Below are 20,422 nucleotides of genomic sequence, written 5' to 3' on the forward strand. Positions count from 1 at the left end.
ATTTTCGTCAACAAATACTTCTTTTTAAGTGAGGAAAAATTAAGTTTCGTCACCGAAGGTTTTTTCATTAATTTTTTTTTGGTGGCGCCAAAATTTTGCGACTTTTGGTGAGAAAAAAATTTGTCACCAATTATAAAATTATTAGTGAGGAATATATTTTCGTCACCAATAATTATATATATATATATTTTGAGAAATTTGATTTTAAATATTTTAAGACCATTTGGTGAGAAATATAATTTTATCACTAATAATTTTTAATATTTTGAGGCTTTTTAGTGAGGAAATTATTTTGTCACTAATTTTGGAAGGGCAAGTTTTGACATATTGGGCGGTAATGAAAAAAATAGACTACTAACTTTTTCTCTCCCCTCACCCTCTCTCTTTATTGTTTATCAATTTTCCTTTCCCCTCTTTCTCTCTCTCTCTCTCTCAAAACAAAACACAAGTTAATTAGCTCTCTAAGTAACCTTTGATGACGAAAGTAGTGAAGAAAATAAATTTCGTCACTAAATAAGAATAATCCGTGACGAATTATAAAATTTTGTCACATATAATAAAAAAAAAATAGGTGACGAAATTTATTTTCGTCAATAAATACTTCTTTTTAGGTGAGGAAAAATTATATTTCGTCACCAAAGGTTTTTCCTCTAATTTTTTTGGGTGGCGCCAAAATTTTGAGACTTTTGGTGAGAACAAAATTTGTCACCAATTATAAAATTATTAGTGAGAAATATATTTTTGTCACCAATAGTTTTAAATATTTTTTTTTGAAAAAATTGATTTTAAATATTTTAAAACTATTTGATGAAGAATATATTTTTTTCATCAATAATTTTAACATTTTAAAATTTTTGGGAAGAAAATTATTTTATCACCAATTTTGAGGGAGAACTTTGTGATATTGGCGGCAATGAAAATAAAATAAAATAAAATAAAAATAAACCTACTAATTCCCTTCCTTTTTTTTTTGGTGCTTCAGTTTTCTTCTCATCCCTCTCTTGCAAAACACATGTTCTCTGCCTTTAGCCCCCCTTCCCCTCCTTCTGTGCCGCCACCAACGTCACCCATTCTCCTCCTACAGTGCCGCCATCGATGTCACCCGTGTTCTCTTCCGAGCAATCGTTAGTGCCGTCGACGTCGCTTATTCGATTATTTCTCTATTTTTCTCTTTTCAAGTATAGATCCCCTCTTTCTCTCTCTCTCTCTCCCTCACTCAATTTCTCTTTTTTTCAATCTTTGTTTTTTCTAATTTTCAAAACTAATTTCATTATTTTCCCTAATTTTGAAAACTACTGAGACACATAGTGTCCCATATATTATTTCTTCAGACTAGTTATGAAAAAATGAGAGCTTGAATATAGATTTGTTAAGTTAATAACTCGTTCATGTTATTTGCTTTATATGCAATTAACGGGAAATATTAAATGTAACAGATTTACTAAAAAAATAAAGATCAAGGGCACATATAAAGTCTAGATAAATGTATTTTATGTACCTCAATTAGGGATTGCCAATATGTTAAAATGTATTTAATGTATCTCGATTAGGGATCGCCAATATGTGTATTGGGTTATTAAAGCCATGAATATGGATTTTTCGCTCTTTTCAGTGCTATTGTGGCATTTACAATTCTTCTATCCCTTTATTGTTGTTTAGTTAACAAGATACACTGAACTCTTGCCTCTTTGGTTCTAGTGAGTTATAATGATAAAGTAACGTAGAAGAAAGAGAGAGACAAGAAATAGGGTTCCAAAATTCGTTGGAAGGGGAAAGGGGTTCTTTAAACCTTGTTCTGATTGACTGCTAATTAACCGAATAGCTGTGGTGATTGAAGGCGAACACGGCGGTCCTGAAGCCCTTTCGAGGTTCTTCAAAGCTTTACGGCAGTGTCCCAAAACAGAGAGAGGATCACAGCCGAACGATGCACTCAAAATAGAGAGAGGATCAAAATCAATTGCTGTTAGAGGCGAACAGTGCACTCATATCTTCAATGGCAAGACTAGTTCGACGGTAAGGCACTCATCTCATCTCTCTTCCCTTTCTTTCGTTGTGAGAGGCTGCTGTTGCTGTTGTTATATATATACACTAGAACATTTGACAACAAGCTTGAACTTGTACTTAGCGATGCTCGTATCTGGGGCTGCTTCAAAGCTGAAGAACCCCCATTTTCTTTCCTGTTCTGATTGAATTCTTCAAAAGTTGGAAACTTGAATTTGAAAGAGAAGTCGGGTGTCTGTTTTTGGTCAAACCCATCCGAAAATTTATTTGTCTTCTTGTTTGGATTCGACCCCTGTATATCCATGGTTGTAACTCTGTTTTTGGCTCAATAGGAATCGAATCTTTAAGACTATTTTCTGTAGAAGAAACCTCCGATTGGTTTGAATTGTCCGCTGATGACCTGTCATTTCTTTTGAATCTGCAACAAACAAAAAAATCAAAAACAACGTAAGATTTTAAAACAAGTAAGATTTTTTAATTACCATAAAAATAGAAAAAGAAAATTGAAGACGAGAGTTTTGAAATACCTGATAAGGTATCTCTTAAAGAAATCGAAAAGAGAAAAAAAGTAGGTGGAGATAGAGAAGTAGAAAATGTCGACAAAGAGAACAAATTTTTGGTACAAGAACTGTGTATCAGAACCCATATCCACTGAATCGAAATGGGTATACACCACACAATTAAGCATTCATTTTCTTATGCCAAACAGAGGGAACATGATGACTAAATTGCTGATAGCTTCTGGTGGACAATAGAGATAATTGAATAGAAATGAGAGGCTATTTCTGCTGCTGTTCTAAAAGACGGGGACTGAACAGTTCACCACCATTCTATCATGTCAGTAATATCTCTCCCTTACACAGGATTATTTTAATTTTTTGGTATCAACTGATCGTAACCTTTATAGCTTTAGCAGAATTTTGTGCCTAGCATAATCTTGGTTTACGTGGTATAATTGTTTTTCATATAGGGTGAAACATCATTTTGCTATCTATAATTTATTCTATTTTTGGATTCAGCTACTTAATGAGATAATAGGGAACTCGAATTTCTTACTTTACTGTCATTTGCCAATGGTTACTTGTATTGAAGTTAACTATGTGATGCTTTTTTCCCTTTTTAATTAGTAATGGTATAGTTTGGACTTAATTTTATTAGGTTTTGGTGCAGAAACTGCAATTTTGTTTCCTTATGCAAGCTCTTGTCAGCTAGAAGATATGAGGGATCTTTAGTTGCTTTTGAACATGGGAATTCAAGGCTTTTCCCAAGTCTAGAGTGAACTAGATTTGCTATAAACTATTTGAAGAATTTGGTGGACATGTTCATTCATTTTCCTTTTTCATCAATTGTGTTCTTTTTAATCTTTATTATCTTGGTTGCACATACATGATTGAAGAGTTGCGATGGTAACAACTCTAGTTGTTTTTTACACCATGACCATATGATGTAGCTGCAAACTGTTCATCATGATCACCAATGCTATGAGGATCCTCTTTTTCACCATGTCATGTAGATGCTAAGCTGTAAACTTTTCAACATGATCATGGATCCTATGAGAATCTTCTTTATGTCTGTACTAAATGAGAATCGATTTTTATCTCATACATACAAGCCTTTCACATTTTATTGGAACTAAACCAATGTAGCCTTTCACATTTATTTGTCTATTCTAAATAAATTTTATACGATTGGTTAAGTGGTATTACTATCTGATTTTTTTTTGTTTGTTCTGTGCAGTGGGCTCTTACTGGAGAATCACTTCCTATCACCAAGAGGACAGGTGATGAAGTCTTTTCTGGTTCAACATGTAAGCAAGGAGAGATTGAAGCTATAGTGATAGCAACTGGAGTTCACTCTTTCTTTGGAAAAGCTGCACATCTAGTTGATTCCACTGAAAGTATTGGTCATTTCCAGAAGGTGATTAAGAAATCTATCATTGTTGAGCTATGCCTCTTGCCTTGTACATGGCAACTGAGAAATACTGCAACATGGAGTAGAGTTCCATAAGTAATTTAAGACTGTAAAATGCAAGAAATTTCACACCAGGACAAGGCAACCTGAAACTTGTTAACAATTAAAACTTCTTGAATATAAATAAGTTATGAGAGTATTGAAGTTTCCATCAAAATTTCAAACAAAACCTTGTTAGCAAACATTGTGAGAAATGTAAAATGTTTTTCCTGCAGGTTCTTACTGCCATTGGGAATTTCTGCATTTGTTCTATAGTTGTGGGGATGATTCTAGAAATCATTGTCATGTACCCCATACAGCTCCGTTCATACAGAGATGGAATCAATAACCTTCTTGTTCTATTGATTGGAGGAATACCTACAGCTATGCCAACAGTATTATCTATCACACTCGCAATTGGTTCTCATCGACTCTCTCAACAGGTACAGCTCCTAATTGAGGCACCATTGTTTGTCACACACAAATAATTAATACAAACTCAAAATAATTCATGTAAGAGCCATAACAGAAGAATCTTAAGCTCAAATTTCAATGCTAACTACATAACAACTCTTTATTCTTTTAATTTTTTCCTTTTTTTCCTTCTGTTACCTAAAGGGCGCCATTGCGAAGAGGATGACATCAATTGAAGAAATGGCTGGAATGGATGTCCTTCGTAGTGATAAAACTAGAACTCTTACCCTGAATCGCCTCACTATCGATCAAAACCTTATTGAGGTATGGAAAGCTGACTTCATCAAGTCTTATTTTCCCTAAGCTAATACATACTTGATGATAAATTTATTCTGTATGTTTTTAACAAAGATATGGACAAAGACATGATTGTCCTGCTTTCTGCCAGAGCATCAAGATTGGAGAATCAGGATGCCATTGATATAGCCATTGTTAACATGCTTGCTGATCCAAAGGAGGTCAGAGGAAAAATATATTGCTCTCAAGTTTCTAGTTTTTTTTCTTTCTTTTCTTTTCACTTGTAGGTTATTCAAGAAGGGAAAAATCTTTTTGTCTACAGGCATGTGCAAACATCACAGAAGTGCATTTCCTTCATTTCAATCCAGTGGAGAAATGCACTCCAATTACGTACATTGATTCTGATGGCAACTGGTATCGGGCCAGCCAAGGATCTTTTGAACAGGTAACCACACTATAAAGAAACAATCACTGTAATTCTATAATCACATTGTTTCTGGCACTTCTGGTTATGAACCTGAGAAAAGATTGTGTAGATTAAGTTTTCCCAACACAAACTAAGAAATGTTTATTAAAGTCCTTGTAGATCATGATCAGGGACCGTGATTTTTGGAATTTATAAAATTATTTTACAACATAAATACCATGAATTAAGGATGCTAACATAGACTTTGATGTGGCACAAAGTATTGAACCCATCAATTAAGAGTTTACACAACATGCAATATTGATTGATCCAGTGTTCATAACATATCCATCCCTATGTTTATATACCCACCTTTGTTCTTTGATCACCCACAACATTCTTTATTCTCTGCATCAATGTGGAATGTATAATACAAATGGTTAGCAGAGTTTACCATCACAAACATCCTCAAACTTGGACAACCCACACAATAGATTGGAAAAATGAGTTTATGGTGAATTGGTAATCAGGACCCTATATCTGCCCATTTACTGCTTATAATAGAGAATTATAAATTATAATTATCACTACATTTGATAAGAGAGAAAACACTCTTTTTGGCAATGGGATATATATATTTAATGAAAATTGGAATATTACACCCTTAAATTAGCGTATCTTCCTTTAACTTCTCTGGACTTTGTATATGGTTAAGTAAAGAGAAAATCAAACAAAGTACGAACTGCATTAACATGCCATAAGTACTAAATTTTAGTCTCGGGCATTCATTGGAATTGTCAGATATGGCTATCAATTCTATTGGCATCGTTCATTTCTTATATCCATAGCTCCATAAGTACATTATTAAGTTCCTCTGCAGAATTTAATCACATTTTTTTTACCGAGTGCAATGTGAGCTAGATTATTTATTGTTTCCCAATGTATTCTTTTTTCAATATCCCAATTTAGTTGTTAGATGTGTCAACTTTGGTATTCAGGGCATATATATATTTTTCCAAATATGTCCGTTCAATCATAAGATTTTGCATTTGGATATTTGAGTACTTAAATTGACTGCTTTAGAAACTCAATGTGGCATATTGTGGGTTTTCTTTATATATCATGTTATCTGCTTTTTAAGCTAGACTCATTGTGTACACAATTTGTATTGACATGGATAGAGAGGTCTATACAATGTTAATGCTTTTCTTGTTTATTTTCTTTGCAGATTGGTTTTTGATGATGTTTGGAAGCATACTTGTAAATCAAGATCAAGTGTTGAATTTTTTTTTTCTTGAACTGATACTTAGTTGTAGTTGCAAATCAAGATCGAGTGTTGATTTTTTTTTTTTTTTTTTGTGGATGGTTTTTTTGTTATAGTTAATGGATTATTATTAAATTTGTTTGATGGATATATTTTGATTTATAATATAAATTTTTAAGTGAATTTTTTTGTGGAGTGGTGTATAATAACTAGTGGATTTCTTAGTACATTTAAAAGGCTACTAATTGAAATTGAAATATAAAATATGGAACAAGTTTAGTGACAAATTTTTTTTGTCATTTGTACTTGTTATTATGACAAATTAATTATTCGTCGCTAATAAATATTTTTTGTGACAAAAAATTTTCATTGATTTTGTTGTTTGGTGACTAAAAATTTCGTCATGTATATAAATACATTTGCGACGAAATATATTTCGTCACCCATGTATGACTTTTGGAGACGAAAAATTTCGTCACCTTTACATCTTACAGTGACGAAATTATTTCCTCATCAATGATCAACATTTGTGACAAATTTATTCGTCAACTAAAATTATAAATATGGTACTGAATAATTATTTGATGACGAAAATGAGAATTTTTAGCGACAAAATCTTGTTTTATTGGTGACAAAAAATTTCGTCACTGAACTAATTTCATTGGTGACGAAATTATTTTTCGTCACGGTGGTTTTTAGTGACAAACATTCAATGACGAAACTGGTGACGAAAATATTTCGTCACAAATATCTATAGTGACGAAATTAGCTCTTTGGAGACAAAAAAAATTTGTCATTTAAGGCCCAACTTGTTGTAGTGTATGTTGTATTCCATATACTATAAAGTATATCTGCAAAGTTTTGACAAAATCAGATGGTCAGATTTTGAGAAAAATAGATATTCATATTTAATTTTTGTAATTTTGATTACATGCTAGTTTTACATGCTTTATTTTCATATTGTGAAAACTATATATTTAGAATCTTTGTTTCAAGTCCTTCAAAACGATATATGAGGGTGTTTGGAAAGTGGGTTTTTATGTAGGTTTTTTTAGTTGTAAGATATTATTTGATAAAAAATTTTAGTATTTGGAAAGATAATTGAATTTTTTTGTGATTGAATGTGATGTTTGTAAGAGAAAAATTGAAATGATTATGGAATTGAATGTAATATTTTGTTTGTATTTGTTTTTTTTTTTTTTTTTATTTTGCAAAATTTTTGTCTTTTAATAAAAAAAAATAAAAAAAAAAATTGGGAACCAAGTTCCCAAACACCACTATTATAGACACGATTTCAACTTATGATTAAAGAGAAAACTCAAACCCTAATTTTGAGGGACTTTAACTCATGAAAGCATGAGAGGCTTACTTGTGTGCTAACGTCATCATGACAGACGTTGATGTCATCACAGGCTGAGCCAGCCACGTTGCCTTCCTGCAGTTGTTTAAGGCTCTGTTTGTTGAGTTTTAATTTCAAAATTGCGTTAATTACTTTTATGTTATTCTTTATAATTCTGATTTAAATATGACTTATATTGTTGGACTCATAATTAATTTTTCTACAAGATGTTAAAGTTTCAGAATTTTATGAAAAATAAAATATTTTTCATTAATGAATAATTCAATATTTTTACGTTAAATTGCTCTTGGAGGAGTATGACTTGGATTCTGGTCTTGAAATTGTTACTGTAGATTACTGCTATGTAATCTTATTTATTGGGATGATTTTTGTATTTTTTCAGATTCTGTAATATTTATTTCTTATTTTCTTTGTAATTATTAATTACTTGTAATTTTAAAAAATTTCAGAAAATTGCAGAAATTTTAGAAATACGTTATGACATTATTTAAATACTGCATAAAGTATCTTAAGTTCTTTTAAATGATTTGAACTCGTAGTATGTTATTATTTTAAATAACATGATCTATTTATATTGGAGAATTTAATTTCATGATTAAATATTCTAGCATATTTTATTTTATGAATTATATTGAGATGTTATCATGCAGAATTCAATATTTTATCATACTTTAAGCATGTCATAGTTAGTAGGAGGTTGTTCGGTTGAGAGAAATCTTTATAGATTTACTTTCGAAAACTAATATTTTGTACATGAATTAAATTAAATTTTGGATAATTGTCACTTGTGGCACAAGAGATGATTACGAGTATAGTGAATTTTCGATCTTACGACTTGTGTAATATTATTAATATTTAATTTAGATTTTTTTTGCAAAATTATATTATGATATACTAATTAAATTAATCTCAATGCTCATTTTTTCCCCTCCAATTGACTTAGCTTATGGAAGTTAATTTGATTGACCTAAACTTAGTAGAGATGTTCAAATGTGAACATTGTAATCCTATTCTTTAAATAAGAAGAAAATCTTGAAAACTTTATGTCAGACATTGATTGAGCCAAAGTAAAGAAACATGACTCAACGTCGTGGTTTTGTTGTCTTATTTGGCGCAATAAAAACTGATGTGTGTGCTATGATTAGCAGCATGCTAAGTAGCTTTGATTGGTGAGTTTAGAGTTATGAAATTAGTAAGCCCTCAATAGATCTAGATGTGATACTGACTATTAAGCTGCGCGGATTGACTTTGAAATTTGGCTTATAATAATGTTGCATCATTGGATAAAGCAATATCCAAGAGTCACATTATCTAAGAAATGCGAGCTAAAATGAGTTAGTCATTAAATGTAAGATGAGTAGCTAGTATGAGCAATGTTTTGATTTCTACCCAACTGATAGGAATGGATGGAGCAAAATTTCATGCACTATAATAGTGTGCGTTGAAGTGTCAATTAAAGTTAAGAGATTAACGTTTAGAAGGTACAAAATCTATTAACACTAAGTGTGAAAATTAACACCTAGTGGCTGAAAAATCTATTAGCACTGTCAACTTGTCTAAGTCTGGACACTTACTGTTTCCATACTTGAGTGTGAGACATGAAGATGTACTTCTTTGTATGATTCCTTAACTAAGCTAACGCTTTTGAATGACATTTACCACTAAGCACAAAAGTTGCTGCATAGTAATAAAAAGGTCAAGGCTGACAACGTTGTTATGACTCTAAGAATTTGACACGTCGCTGGTGAGAGCATTGTGTTGAATTGACTCTTTAGTCTAATTCGCACTTAAGTTGCTTCGAGAGCTGTCATAGATTGATAGCTTATTCTCTCATTCTTGTGGATAGTAGAATTAATTGCAACTAATTATGAAGCGAGAAAGATGGATGGCAAGAGAAGTATCGTCATGTTTCAACTAAATATAGTAAAAAGTATGAAGAATAAAATTGACTTGAAGGTGCAGAGGATTAGCACTAACTAGTTAAATTTACGACTTAGGTATACTTGATATCTCTATGACATCTTTTTATAATCTAGTAAAAAAATATGTTCGAATCAGCTTGTTTTCGTTGTATATTATTTCTTATTTTTTCTGCAATATAGTTTAATTGTCAATTGTTATGACTAAACGTGGTGTAGATTAGAAAAATGTGAAAGAAACCCTAACATGATTAGCTAAAATGCATGAAATCAAACTCTGTTATTGGGTTTTTAGTTTAATTTATTTTTTTATGCTATTTACAAACAAGCAGTAAGAAAACGAATCTAAAATCGGGAATAACAGCAGAAACAAGTGATTGTTAAATGTAATTAGAAACTTCGAAGAGGAAAAATAATTATTTTTTCGACCATTATAATAATTATATATACAACTAATCGTTATCTCTATATTTGTCAATGCATGCTTGAGATAGAGCAGTGTCATTAGCAATTCAGCATTCAAATTGAAAAGAAACAGAATGATCTTAAATTTCATTCAATAACAACTTGATTACAAGGATTTATACAAGTGGGTAAGAGTTTGTTATAACAAACTCTTAACTAACTATATCTACCTCTCTGTAACTAACTATATCTAAATGTCTAAGCTAACCAATTCCACTAGTTCTGTTTTCATTAGTATAAGGACTACTGCTGTTGTTGTGAGCTTGGGCTGGAGGGCTGCTCTGCAATCTGTTTGTGAGCTGTAGAGTGAGCTCTGGAACTTACACTTTTATCATTCCCCTGCAAACAGATGGGGCGTGGAAGCACCAGAAGTTTGGCTTTGAGATAGTGAAATCTGGCTGAAGTTAAAGGTTTAGTGAAGATATCAGCGACCTGGTCAGAGGTAGGGATGTAAGCAAGAGAAAGGTGCTTGGAAGCAACACGCTCACGAATAAAATGACAGTCCACTTCGATATGCTTCGAACGGGAGTGGAAAACAGGGTTAGAAGCCAAGGCCATGGCAGAAATGTTATCACACCAAAGGACAGGAGGTGTAGAAGAAGAAATACAAAGATCCTTGAGCAGTTGTTGTATCCAGACAAGTTCAGCAGTGGTGGAAGCCATGGACCGATATTCAGCCTCAGTAGATGAGCGAGAAACTGTTGGCTGCTTTTTAGCAGACCAAGAGATGAGGTTGGGTCCTAAAAACACACAAAACCCAGAAGTAGACCTGCGATCGAGAGAATCTCCAGCCCAATTAGCATCGGTAAAGGCATGAAGAGTAAAGGGCCCAGGAGTAAAGCGAAGACCATGAGTGAGGGTGCCTTTCACATAGCGAAGAATGCGTTTAACCAGGGCAAAATGCGCAATGGTGGGTGCATGCATATGCTGGCAAGCATGATTGACGGCCAATGAAATGTCTGGGCGAGTGATGGTCAAGTACTGAAGAGCACCAACTAGACTCCTGTAAAGCTGAGGCTGAGAGTAAGGAAGATCATCGGAAGTGGAGGAGGAAGGCTTAATGGCCATAGGTGTTGAACAAGGTTTACACTCTAGCATGCCAACTTTATGAAGTAAGTCAGTAGCATATTTCGGCTGAGAAAGAAAGTAACCCGGAGAGGTGGAAAGAACTGAAATTCCAAGAAAATAGGAGATATCACCGAGCTCCTTCATGGAAAAAGCAACATGCATGTGATGGAGCAAAGACTGAATAACAGAAGAATCACTACCAGTAACTAAAATGTCATCCACATAGATAAGCAAGATGGTGAGATGAGCAGAAGTCTGGCGGATGAACAGAGAGGAGTCGGAGTGACTGTGATGAAACCCTTGAGTAATGAGAAAGGATGAAAAAGTTGAATACCAAGCTCGAGGAGCTTGTTTGAGTCCATACAAGGCTTTTTGAAGTTTGCAGACATGTGTAGGAGAAGAGGCATTAATGAAACCTGGAGGCTGGGTCATGTAAACTTCTTCATCCAATTTGCCATGGAGAAAAGCATTTGAAATGTCTAACTGCTTGAGAACCCAATTCCGCTGCAACACAAGGCATAATAAGATCCGAATGGTTGGTTGCTTAGCGACAGGACTGAAGGTGTCCTGATAATCAACACCTTCTTGCTGGAGGTAGCCCTTGGCGACCAAACGAGCCTTGTATCGAGCGATAGTGCCATCAGAATTTTTCTTAATCCGGAAAACCCATTTGCAACCAATTGCGGTTTTATTAGAAGGTAAGGGAACTAAAGTCCAAGTGCGTTGCTGCTGAAGGGCCTGAAATTCATCATTCATGGCGGCAGTCCAAAGGGGAGACAATAAAGCCTGATGAGTAGAGAGAGGCTCAGTAGTAGAGAGATCAAGAGAAGAGGAGGTAGTAAGGTGACAAGCTTTGGACCGAGTGACCATGGGGTGAGTATTGAGAGGAGCAGCAGGTGAAGAAAGAGGAAGATGAATAGCAATGGAATCAATGGGAATAGGAGAAGAATGGAGAGAAGAGGAAATAAGAGGAGAAGCATGAGTAGGCACAGAAACAGAAGAAGATGATGGGAGTGAAACAGTGGGAGTGAATGTAGGAGGAGGAATAGAGAATGAAGGAACTGAAACGGAGGAAATAGGAGAAGAAGTAGGAGAAGAAGCAATAGGAGCAGAAGAAATAGAACCAGGAGAAAAGAAAGATTGAAGGGAAGGCAAGCTAGAAGAAGTGGAGGAAAGAGCAGTGAATGGAAAATAGGATTCATTAAAAGTGACATGTCTGGAGATATAGATCTTGCCTGAGATAGGGTCCAAACACCGGTAACCTTTGATAGTAGAGTGGTAGCCTAGAAACACACATGGGGTGGATCTAGGGGCCAATTTGTGAGCGACATAAGGCCGAAGCCATGGAAAACACTGACAACCAAAAACTTTAAGGAATGTATAATCAGGTAAAGTGTGAAAGAGTAATTCAAATGGAGATTTATGACCAAGGGACAAACTAGGCAACCTGTTAATGAGAAAAACTGCAGTAGCCATAGCTTCAAACCAAAATTGAAGAGGAACAGAGGACTGATATAACAAAGCAATTGCAGTTTCAGTAATGTGTTGATGCTTGCGCTCAGCCACTCCGTTTTGTTCAGGAGTATAAGAACAGGTAAGATGATGAAGAATGCCATTAGTAACAAGATAATCATGCATTTGTTTATTAACAAACTCAGTGCCATTATCTGTTCGTAAAATTTTTAATGAAGTAGAAAACTGATTTTCAGCATAAGTTTTGAAGTGTAAGAAAGTGGAGAATACTTCACTTTTAGCATGAAGACGATAGATCCATATAAATTTGGTAAAGTCATCCACAAACAACAAGTAGTATTTGTAACTAGTAGATGATGAATTAAAAGGTCCCCATACATCACAGTGAACAAGGGAAAATGGTTGGCTAGCAGCAGTACTAGACAATTTAAAAGGTAACTTGTGAACTTTAGCAACATTACATGGAGTACAAACAAAGTTCCTGGACTCTTTATTTCGAAAAACATGAGGTAGATGCTTAGCAATATGATGAAATTTCAAAGGAGATGGATGACCAAGTCTCTGATGCCAAACTGGTAGAGAGACTTGTGACTGAGTAATATGAGCCTGAGAGAAAGAGAAAGATGGTGATACACCAAAATGATATAAGCCATTCACTGCAGGTCCTTTATGAAGAATTTTTCTCGTATGTTTGTCCTGAATAAAATATGAATCAGCATCAAAAGTAACTGAACAATTATTGTCTTTGGCCAATTGATGAACAGATAGTAAATTGGAAGAAATATGTGGTGAATGAAGAAGATGATTGAGACGAAAAGAGCAGTGAGGAGTAGGTAATAAACCCTTACCAATGTGCTGGATTGGAACAGTTTGACCATTACCTACAGTGACTTGATCTGGACCTTGATATGGTTGATACAGATGAAGATTTGCGAGATCATTAGTGATGTGGTTTGTAGCTGCAGAATCAATGTACCAAGGAGTAGACGAAGCAGAGGAGGAAGTGGTTGGTGCACTGGTAACAGAATATGCGTGTGGTTGAGACACACCGTGAGGGGAAGATTGAGAGGAAGAATTGGAATTCTGAGGCTGAAAGTTAGGATCCAGTCTCCACCAACAGTCAAAGGCACTATGATTATAACCTCCACAGATCTGACAACCACTGTTGTTGGTGGAAATAGACCGTCCCCTGTGAGGCTTATAAAACCGTCCACCTCTGTTTCGTCCTCCTCTATAACCACGAAATTGACCTCGACCTCTGTAACTAGAAGGATTGGTAAAATGTGATTTTGCATATTGAGGAGAGGACTGTGAAATCTCAGAACCTTTGGTTGCAGCATAAGCTACTGGAGAAGCAGAAACAACAAGTCTGGCCTTGTTTTCAACATGAATTTCTTCAGAACACAAGAGGGAACACAGATCATCCATTGTAATGGATTCCACTCGAGCACGTATGGTTGTTTTAAGTGCATCATACTCTTCTGGTAAGCCATTCAGAGTTAAGAGGACAAGATCTTCATCGTCAATTGTTGATGAAGCAAGCCGAAGCTGGTCTGAAATCTCTTTGATTTGAGTCAGGTATTCAGTCATGGTGAATCCTTTTTTCGTAACAGACTGCAATTTATTCTTTAATTGATGAATATGCGAACGAGAGAGAGATGTGTATCGCTTTTCCAGAGCATGCCAAACTTCAAAGCAGTGTTGATATTGAATCACTGAAGCATATACAGGTGATGACAGTGTAGCAGTGAGAAAACTGAGTAGATGAGCATCCATTGTCTTCCATTGAAGAAATTCTGGATTAGCTTCAGTTTTTCCAGATGAATCAAGAACTTCAGAGTTTGGACAAGCTTTCAGTCTAAGAACAAACTCAAGAAGATCAGTTGCTCTTAAGATATTTTGAACTTGATTTTTCCAAATCAGAAAATTTGCAGAATCTAACTTTACAGTTATGAAGGAATTGAAATTTGAAAGTAGAAGAGAAAGGTTCTGTGGAATGGAGGAAGAATTTGCCATTGAAGCACTTTGAGGCTCGTGAGAGCTCAAGGCTCTGATACCATGAAAAGAAACAGAATGATCTTAAATTTCATTCAATAACAACTTGATTACAAGGATTTATACAAGTGGGTAAGAGTTTGTTATAACAAACTCTTAACTAACTATATCTACCTCTCTGTAACTAACTATATCTAAATGTCTAAGCTAACCAATTCCACTAGTTCTGTTTTCATTAGTATAAGGACTACTGTTGTTGTTGTGAGCTTGGGCTGGAGGGCTGCTCTGCAATCTGTTTGTGAGCTGTAGAGTGAGCTCTGGAACTTACACTTTTATCACAAATAATTTGAGAATATTCGAATATTAAGAACAATAATTTTGCTATTTGTATTATCTACGAGTATGTTGTGTGTATATATTATCGTGCAAGCGTATACAATGACGACGAATGTTTGGACACCTGGAAAGTTTGCTAGACGTTATTGAACACCTAAAATTGCTGATGAAACTACAATCTTTTGATAATGACATTTAGGTTGTGTTTGGTTGGAATATTTGATGAGAGAAATAAAAAGAGACAATGAAATACAATCTCATTTTTTGTTTGGTTATAATGAAAAATGCAAGGGAAAAGGAGAGAAAAGTGAAATTCCACCAGTTCACTTAGGCTATTTTCTTTCTCCATTTCTCAACTCAACCAAACATAGCTTCGAATTCAAACATTGTCAATTCTTTCTCATTTTTTTATTATTATTTCCGTTTCCGTTTCCTTTTCCATTTCCCTCGATAAATTCTCCAACCAAACACAACATTAGGGTATTCAAAAAAATCAATAGAACTAATAAATCGATTCAATCTAGTCTAAACTATCAATTTGATTTTATATTTATTAACTTCTATTTTAGTTCTAGTTTTGAAAATGGTGAAACCGTTCAAATCGATCTAATTGTCAATTTTTAAGACTTTGATTATGGTTCAAAGCCACCCAAACCACTATATATTTGTTTATTATTATTATTTTTATTTATTTTATATGTAAAAATATAAATATAAAAGTTTCCCCTAAGATTTGAATAATAATCTTGATAGTGAAATAGACGAATTCTAATCAAATTAACCAAATTAATTATTGTTAATTTGTTTACTAACATAATATATATATATATATATATATCATATTTAATGTTATATAAAATTTCTAGAACAATTCTGGTACGGTTACATAAGTTTAATGGTTTGGTTACATTTTTAATTTTTTTGGAACCGTAAAAAGTGATTTGGTTCATGATTTATTCTAAAACCGGACCAATTAGATTCATGCACATTCCTAATGACATTGCAGATGAATTGTATTGGGGTTGTTTGTGTTTTTGTTTTTATTTTTATTTTGATTAGGTATGTTATATATATATATATATATATATAAGTGTTCTAGAAGAGAACAGAGGCACAATCAACAACTCTAATTTTGCAGTTGTTAAGTCATGACCTTCACGTTTTTAGTGATACTATGCAGAGCTACTATAATATCTACAAGCAAATAATCATAGACTAATTGCTATGTATATGTATTTGTATGTACAAAGGAACTGAAAAAAAATAAATAAATAAAGTTGATTATGTATGTACATTACGAAAAAATATAAAGAAAAATACAACATGAGTGGTTAAAATAATTGGATTCTAAACTTTGATTATCAAATTTCCTTTTATCATGCTTTTTACATTCCAACAACAAGAACTCTACTCTGGAAATGAAATAAGCATGAATTTGACTCTGTTTGTGCCTTTTTGGTAGATGAAAATTCAATATTTGAATGGAAACTTCATTGATATAGAAAAATTTTAGAAAAAAAAAAAAAAATACAAGAATATTTGCCAATGTCATTTTGTTTTTTTAGAAAGACATCTTTTCAAGTATTTTATTTTAAATTAGAAGGTCCAATTAAGTTTAATCATTCTGTATAAATTTTTTATTTGTATATCATCACTCTATTTAAATACTAGCATGATATTTTGCATTTCAACAATCCTACGTATTGCAAAAATTATTTTTAACTTAAAATGTGTAGATCATATTTGTTCAGGGTATAGGTGAAACGAAATTTAAATCCATACGTAAATTCAAAATTTTGTAAACTTTTTCATTTACTATTGTTGTTACGAAGACATGTACGCTTATAGCGTAGTTCATTCTATTGTTACTATTCTCATGCAGACAATTAAACTAACTCAAACGTAAATATCGTATAACTGTATAAACAAATATACATGAAGACAAAACACACAAAGTGAAAACTTAAAATTATATTTTCATTTGTCGCCTTGAGGACTTTATACAATATAACAAACAAACAATATAGACTAATTAAACTAACTAGATTACATTGATCCCATCTCTTAATACAATTTTCACTGTCATTCTTGACAATGAATATGACTTTTTTAAGTTCAATAATTGTGTCCCCTCAACAAGGGAAAAGTTAGGGATCGTGAAAATTTTTTCATGAAAAAGATCATGAAAAATTTATGACCATTGAATTACCTGGATTAGTATGTAGTGCTTTAATCTAAGTGTAATCCAATAGTCACAAAATTTTCATGATTATTTTCATAAATTTTTTTTCATGATACCTAACATTGCTGCCTCAACAATTAGCTATGAAGCCTCTTTTATGTACAATTTTGCCCGCCCTTTCATTCTAAAATTTTCTGCTTTTGGGTAAACTATAGCAAGAGAGAAAAGAGTCTTTCCCTCTTTATTCATATAGTCAATTGAATGATTGTGTCGCTCTCTTCATCATAATCTTCTCACACATCTTTCTGCTTTTAGAAAGATCTCTGTAGTTGGGAGTTGGAACAGTGTCTTTATAGAGGAAGAGAGACCTATGTTTTGAGGGATAGTCTGATGGGCAAACCATTTTGGGGAAGAGCAAAAGGGCCATACTGAATCCCATTCTGTGGGCCCATGACAGACCACCTGCATATCAAAACAGAAACAAAAAACCTCATCAGCAAGATTCCTATTTTTAGAAACTGGACTTTTTAGCATAATTGAAAAAAAAAAAGTGAAATATATAGTCTGATATTGGAAATAACTTTGAGTCACCTACCTGTACTTTGTGGTCAGATGGTGCAGAAGGACCAAAATCTCCACCTTGGCCAACTCATTCCCTGGACATGAGTGGGTCCCATTGCCAAATGGCATAAATGTATTGGGTTTTGGTGCCACCTGGTAAAACATAGAAAATTGAATGTAAAAAAATCAGTTTTTTATAATTAGAAAACAAAACAAAACAAAACAGAAGGAAACTTATCCATATTTCTTTGGATTTTACCTCAAATCTTGAGGGATCAAACTTCTCAGGCTCTGGGAAATTTTCTGGGCTGTGATGGATGTTTCTGAAGAGTGGTAGAACTTTCCAACCTTTTGGTATAAGATAGCCTGTAAATAATTTTGAAAAAAATATATATATACTGTATTATATTGGCACCAAGAATCCCAGTTCCAAAACCAAAATTAGTTTTTCAATCAAAACATAATTTTTTTTTTTTTTAACTGACCTTCAAATTCTACATCTTCAACAGCTTCTCTGAAAGTGAAAGACAAAATTGAAGCAACTCGAAGTGTCTCTTGAATCACCCTTGAAGTCATTGGCATCTTCTTAGTATCTGCCCTAGTTAGAGCCTTCTCTTCACCGCGCTTCTCTCTCACTATCTCCTCTTGCTCTTCCTGTAAAATTCGCAAGTCCAAAATTATTGACTTTTTCATAACTAACATAAAAAATAAATAAATTGGGTTTTTATTTTTTATTTTTTTATGGGTTCAATTAGATTCTTACAGTGACAGCTTGGAGGACACTTGGGTTCTCGGCAAGGTACTTGACTATCCACGTTAGGACACTGGCGGTGGTGTCACGAGCTGCGAAAATGACACCGATGATATTATCAGCTATTTGTTCATCGGTGAGGCCTTCTTGATCACCCATGAATGATCCGAGCAAATCTTTGTGGTCGTGCTTCATTTGCCGCCTAATCGAGAGGATTTTCGCCACGATCTGACCTAGCTCCTTCCTCGCTTTCATCGATTTGTGGAAGAGAGTTCCAGGAAGATTAATGGGCATTGAATTGTACCCTTTTTCAAGAATGTAGTAGCATCTTTTCAGCTCTTCTCTGTCCAGAATTTCGTCTTTTCCGAATATCGAAAGTAATGCGACATTGAATGTGTACTGCAATAATAAAATCACAATTTAATCAAAACCCGGTATCTTAATTTGATCCGAAATTGAAATGAAATGGTGGTTTCTAGCTGAATTGATCAATTGATGAGTTCTGTGAAACAGAGAAAAACAGAGGATCTCTGTTTTGCTCTGTTTTACTCTGTTTTGTTCTGTTTTGAGTGAAAGAAAGGAGGATTGGAGAGACTCACTGTCTTCATTTCTTGATAAGTGGTTATTGATTGGCCTTCCCATGATTTTAGAGTCTCGATAGCGATCGATTCAATGTCAGAGACAATGTTTTTGATCGCCTCGGGCATGAATGCTCGGATGACAAGTTTTCTCAATTTGGAATGGTACTCTCCTTGGTGAAAGAAAATGGCTTGTTTACCCAACATCCTCTCTTTGCTCGCCGGAAATGTCGGCTTGAACAGAGCAGCTTTCGTTACAAGCACGAGTTTCGCCGCCTCGGGGCTCGATATCATCACACAAGGACAACCCAATATGTGAGTCTTGAGTATAGAACCATACCTGTCAAAACCAATTCATGTTAACATCACACAAAAGTTGAACCATATGAGAAAATCAAGCCCAAAACAATGATTGAATTATTAGTACTAACTTTTTAACTTTGGAGGCAAAGAAGACATTTGGGTTTTGAGAGTAGAGCTGAAAGGTTTCGCCGATATACGGCCAGCCAAGAGAGCCCGGTGGGAGAGGGAGTTTCCGGTGGCCAGAGGTGAGGAATTTGAGGAGGAGACGGAAGAGGAATAAGAAAGAAAGAAAAGAAACAAATAAACAGAACATGAACATGGTTGTGAAGTCCATGTTTTGGTAAATAGTGTTTGTAGTGATAGTAAAGTAGTAGTAGTAGTAGTAGTATTAGTAGTAGTGCTGATAGTATGTGTGGGTATGGATAGATAAAAGAGGAGTTTTGTGTGAAGAGAAAGGAATGAGGAAGGAAGGGTATATATAGCTAAGGGGGAAACAAAAAGGGCTTTCAAATACAGCTCGAATTCCCGCACACGGGATCTCTCTCCAGCTCACCTTTTTGGTGGAGAGAGGAAGTGAGAATTTTAGAGAGAGAGAGAGAGAGAGAAGGGGGCACACCAGTTGGGGATGTAAATGCAAAAAGAGCGTGTGGAGGGAGGGGTAAGAGAGATTTGTTGACCTTTGACTAAGTTATTGATTCATGAAAGGGGTGCCACGAAACGGCCCTTTAGCAAGACAAAAAGGGTGTAGGAGGGGAGTTGGGTGGAAAAAGGGCACAGAGGGGATGAATTTGCCATCCGTACAATCATCGTCAACAAAACTCAGCCATCAATATTTTTTGCCCCCACTATGTCTATATATATATATTATGTGTGATGTATAATAAAAATGCCACTGGGCTTTTTATCTTATGGATTGTAATATCATTATCTTATTATCTAGAATTCGTATATATATATATATATGTTTTGGAAATATGGTTAAAAATTGGTTTTTTGATTTTTTTTTTTTAGTGTTTTTGAAAAAACATATAAAAAATGTGAGAGATAATATAACCTAAATGGATTAAAAGTAAGAAGATGACTTTTAACCATCTTCTCA

General features: G+C 34.1%; 2 protein-coding genes across 5 annotated transcripts; one reads left to right on the plus strand and one right to left on the minus strand.

Annotated features, from left to right (window-relative positions):
• The first annotated feature begins 1,558 nt into the window (after nucleotides 1–1,558).
• On the plus strand, nucleotides 1,559–6,515 carry LOC114269375 (plasma membrane ATPase 4-like). 4 transcript variants are annotated; one of them, XR_014344683.1, is made up of 8 exons: nucleotides 1,559–2,013; nucleotides 2,711–2,838; nucleotides 3,739–3,918; nucleotides 4,188–4,394; nucleotides 4,570–4,689; nucleotides 4,814–4,883; nucleotides 4,985–5,107; nucleotides 6,297–6,515. XR_014344683.1 is itself a non-coding variant. In XM_082895739.1 (7 exons), exons 2-7 carry the CDS (start codon nucleotides 2,773–2,775, stop codon nucleotides 6,364–6,366), a joined length of 801 nt encoding a protein of 266 aa, XP_082751865.1. In that variant the 5' UTR covers nucleotides 1,614–2,013; nucleotides 2,711–2,772; the 3' UTR covers nucleotides 6,367–6,515. The 4 variants fall into 4 exon arrangements, 2 of the variants coding, with proteins under 2 accessions (XP_082751865.1, XP_082751866.1); XR_014344684.1 differs by having other exon boundaries at nucleotides 1,691–2,013; nucleotides 4,777–4,883; XM_082895739.1 differs by lacking the exon at nucleotides 4,814–4,883 and having other exon boundaries at nucleotides 1,614–2,013; nucleotides 4,950–5,107.
• Nucleotides 6,516–16,904: 10,389 nt separating this feature from the next.
• Nucleotides 16,905–20,144, minus strand: LOC114323824 (abscisic acid 8'-hydroxylase CYP707A2). The gene is made up of 7 exons (XM_028271500.2): nucleotides 19,452–20,144; nucleotides 19,042–19,360; nucleotides 18,455–18,841; nucleotides 18,177–18,345; nucleotides 17,951–18,057; nucleotides 17,726–17,844; nucleotides 16,905–17,592 (listed from the first exon to the last, which is right to left on the minus strand). The coding sequence occupies exons 1-7, from the start codon at nucleotides 19,655–19,657 to the stop codon at nucleotides 17,499–17,501; spliced, it is 1,401 nt and encodes a 466-aa protein (XP_028127301.1). The 5' UTR covers nucleotides 19,658–20,144; the 3' UTR covers nucleotides 16,905–17,498.
• Between the last annotated feature and the right edge of the window lie 278 nt (nucleotides 20,145–20,422).

Source organism: Camellia sinensis, chromosome 11 (assembly GCF_055761805.1).
Source record: "Camellia sinensis isolate YWXY chromosome 11, ASM5576180v1, whole genome shotgun sequence".
NCBI lineage: Eukaryota > Viridiplantae > Streptophyta > Magnoliopsida > Ericales > Theaceae > Camellia > Camellia sinensis.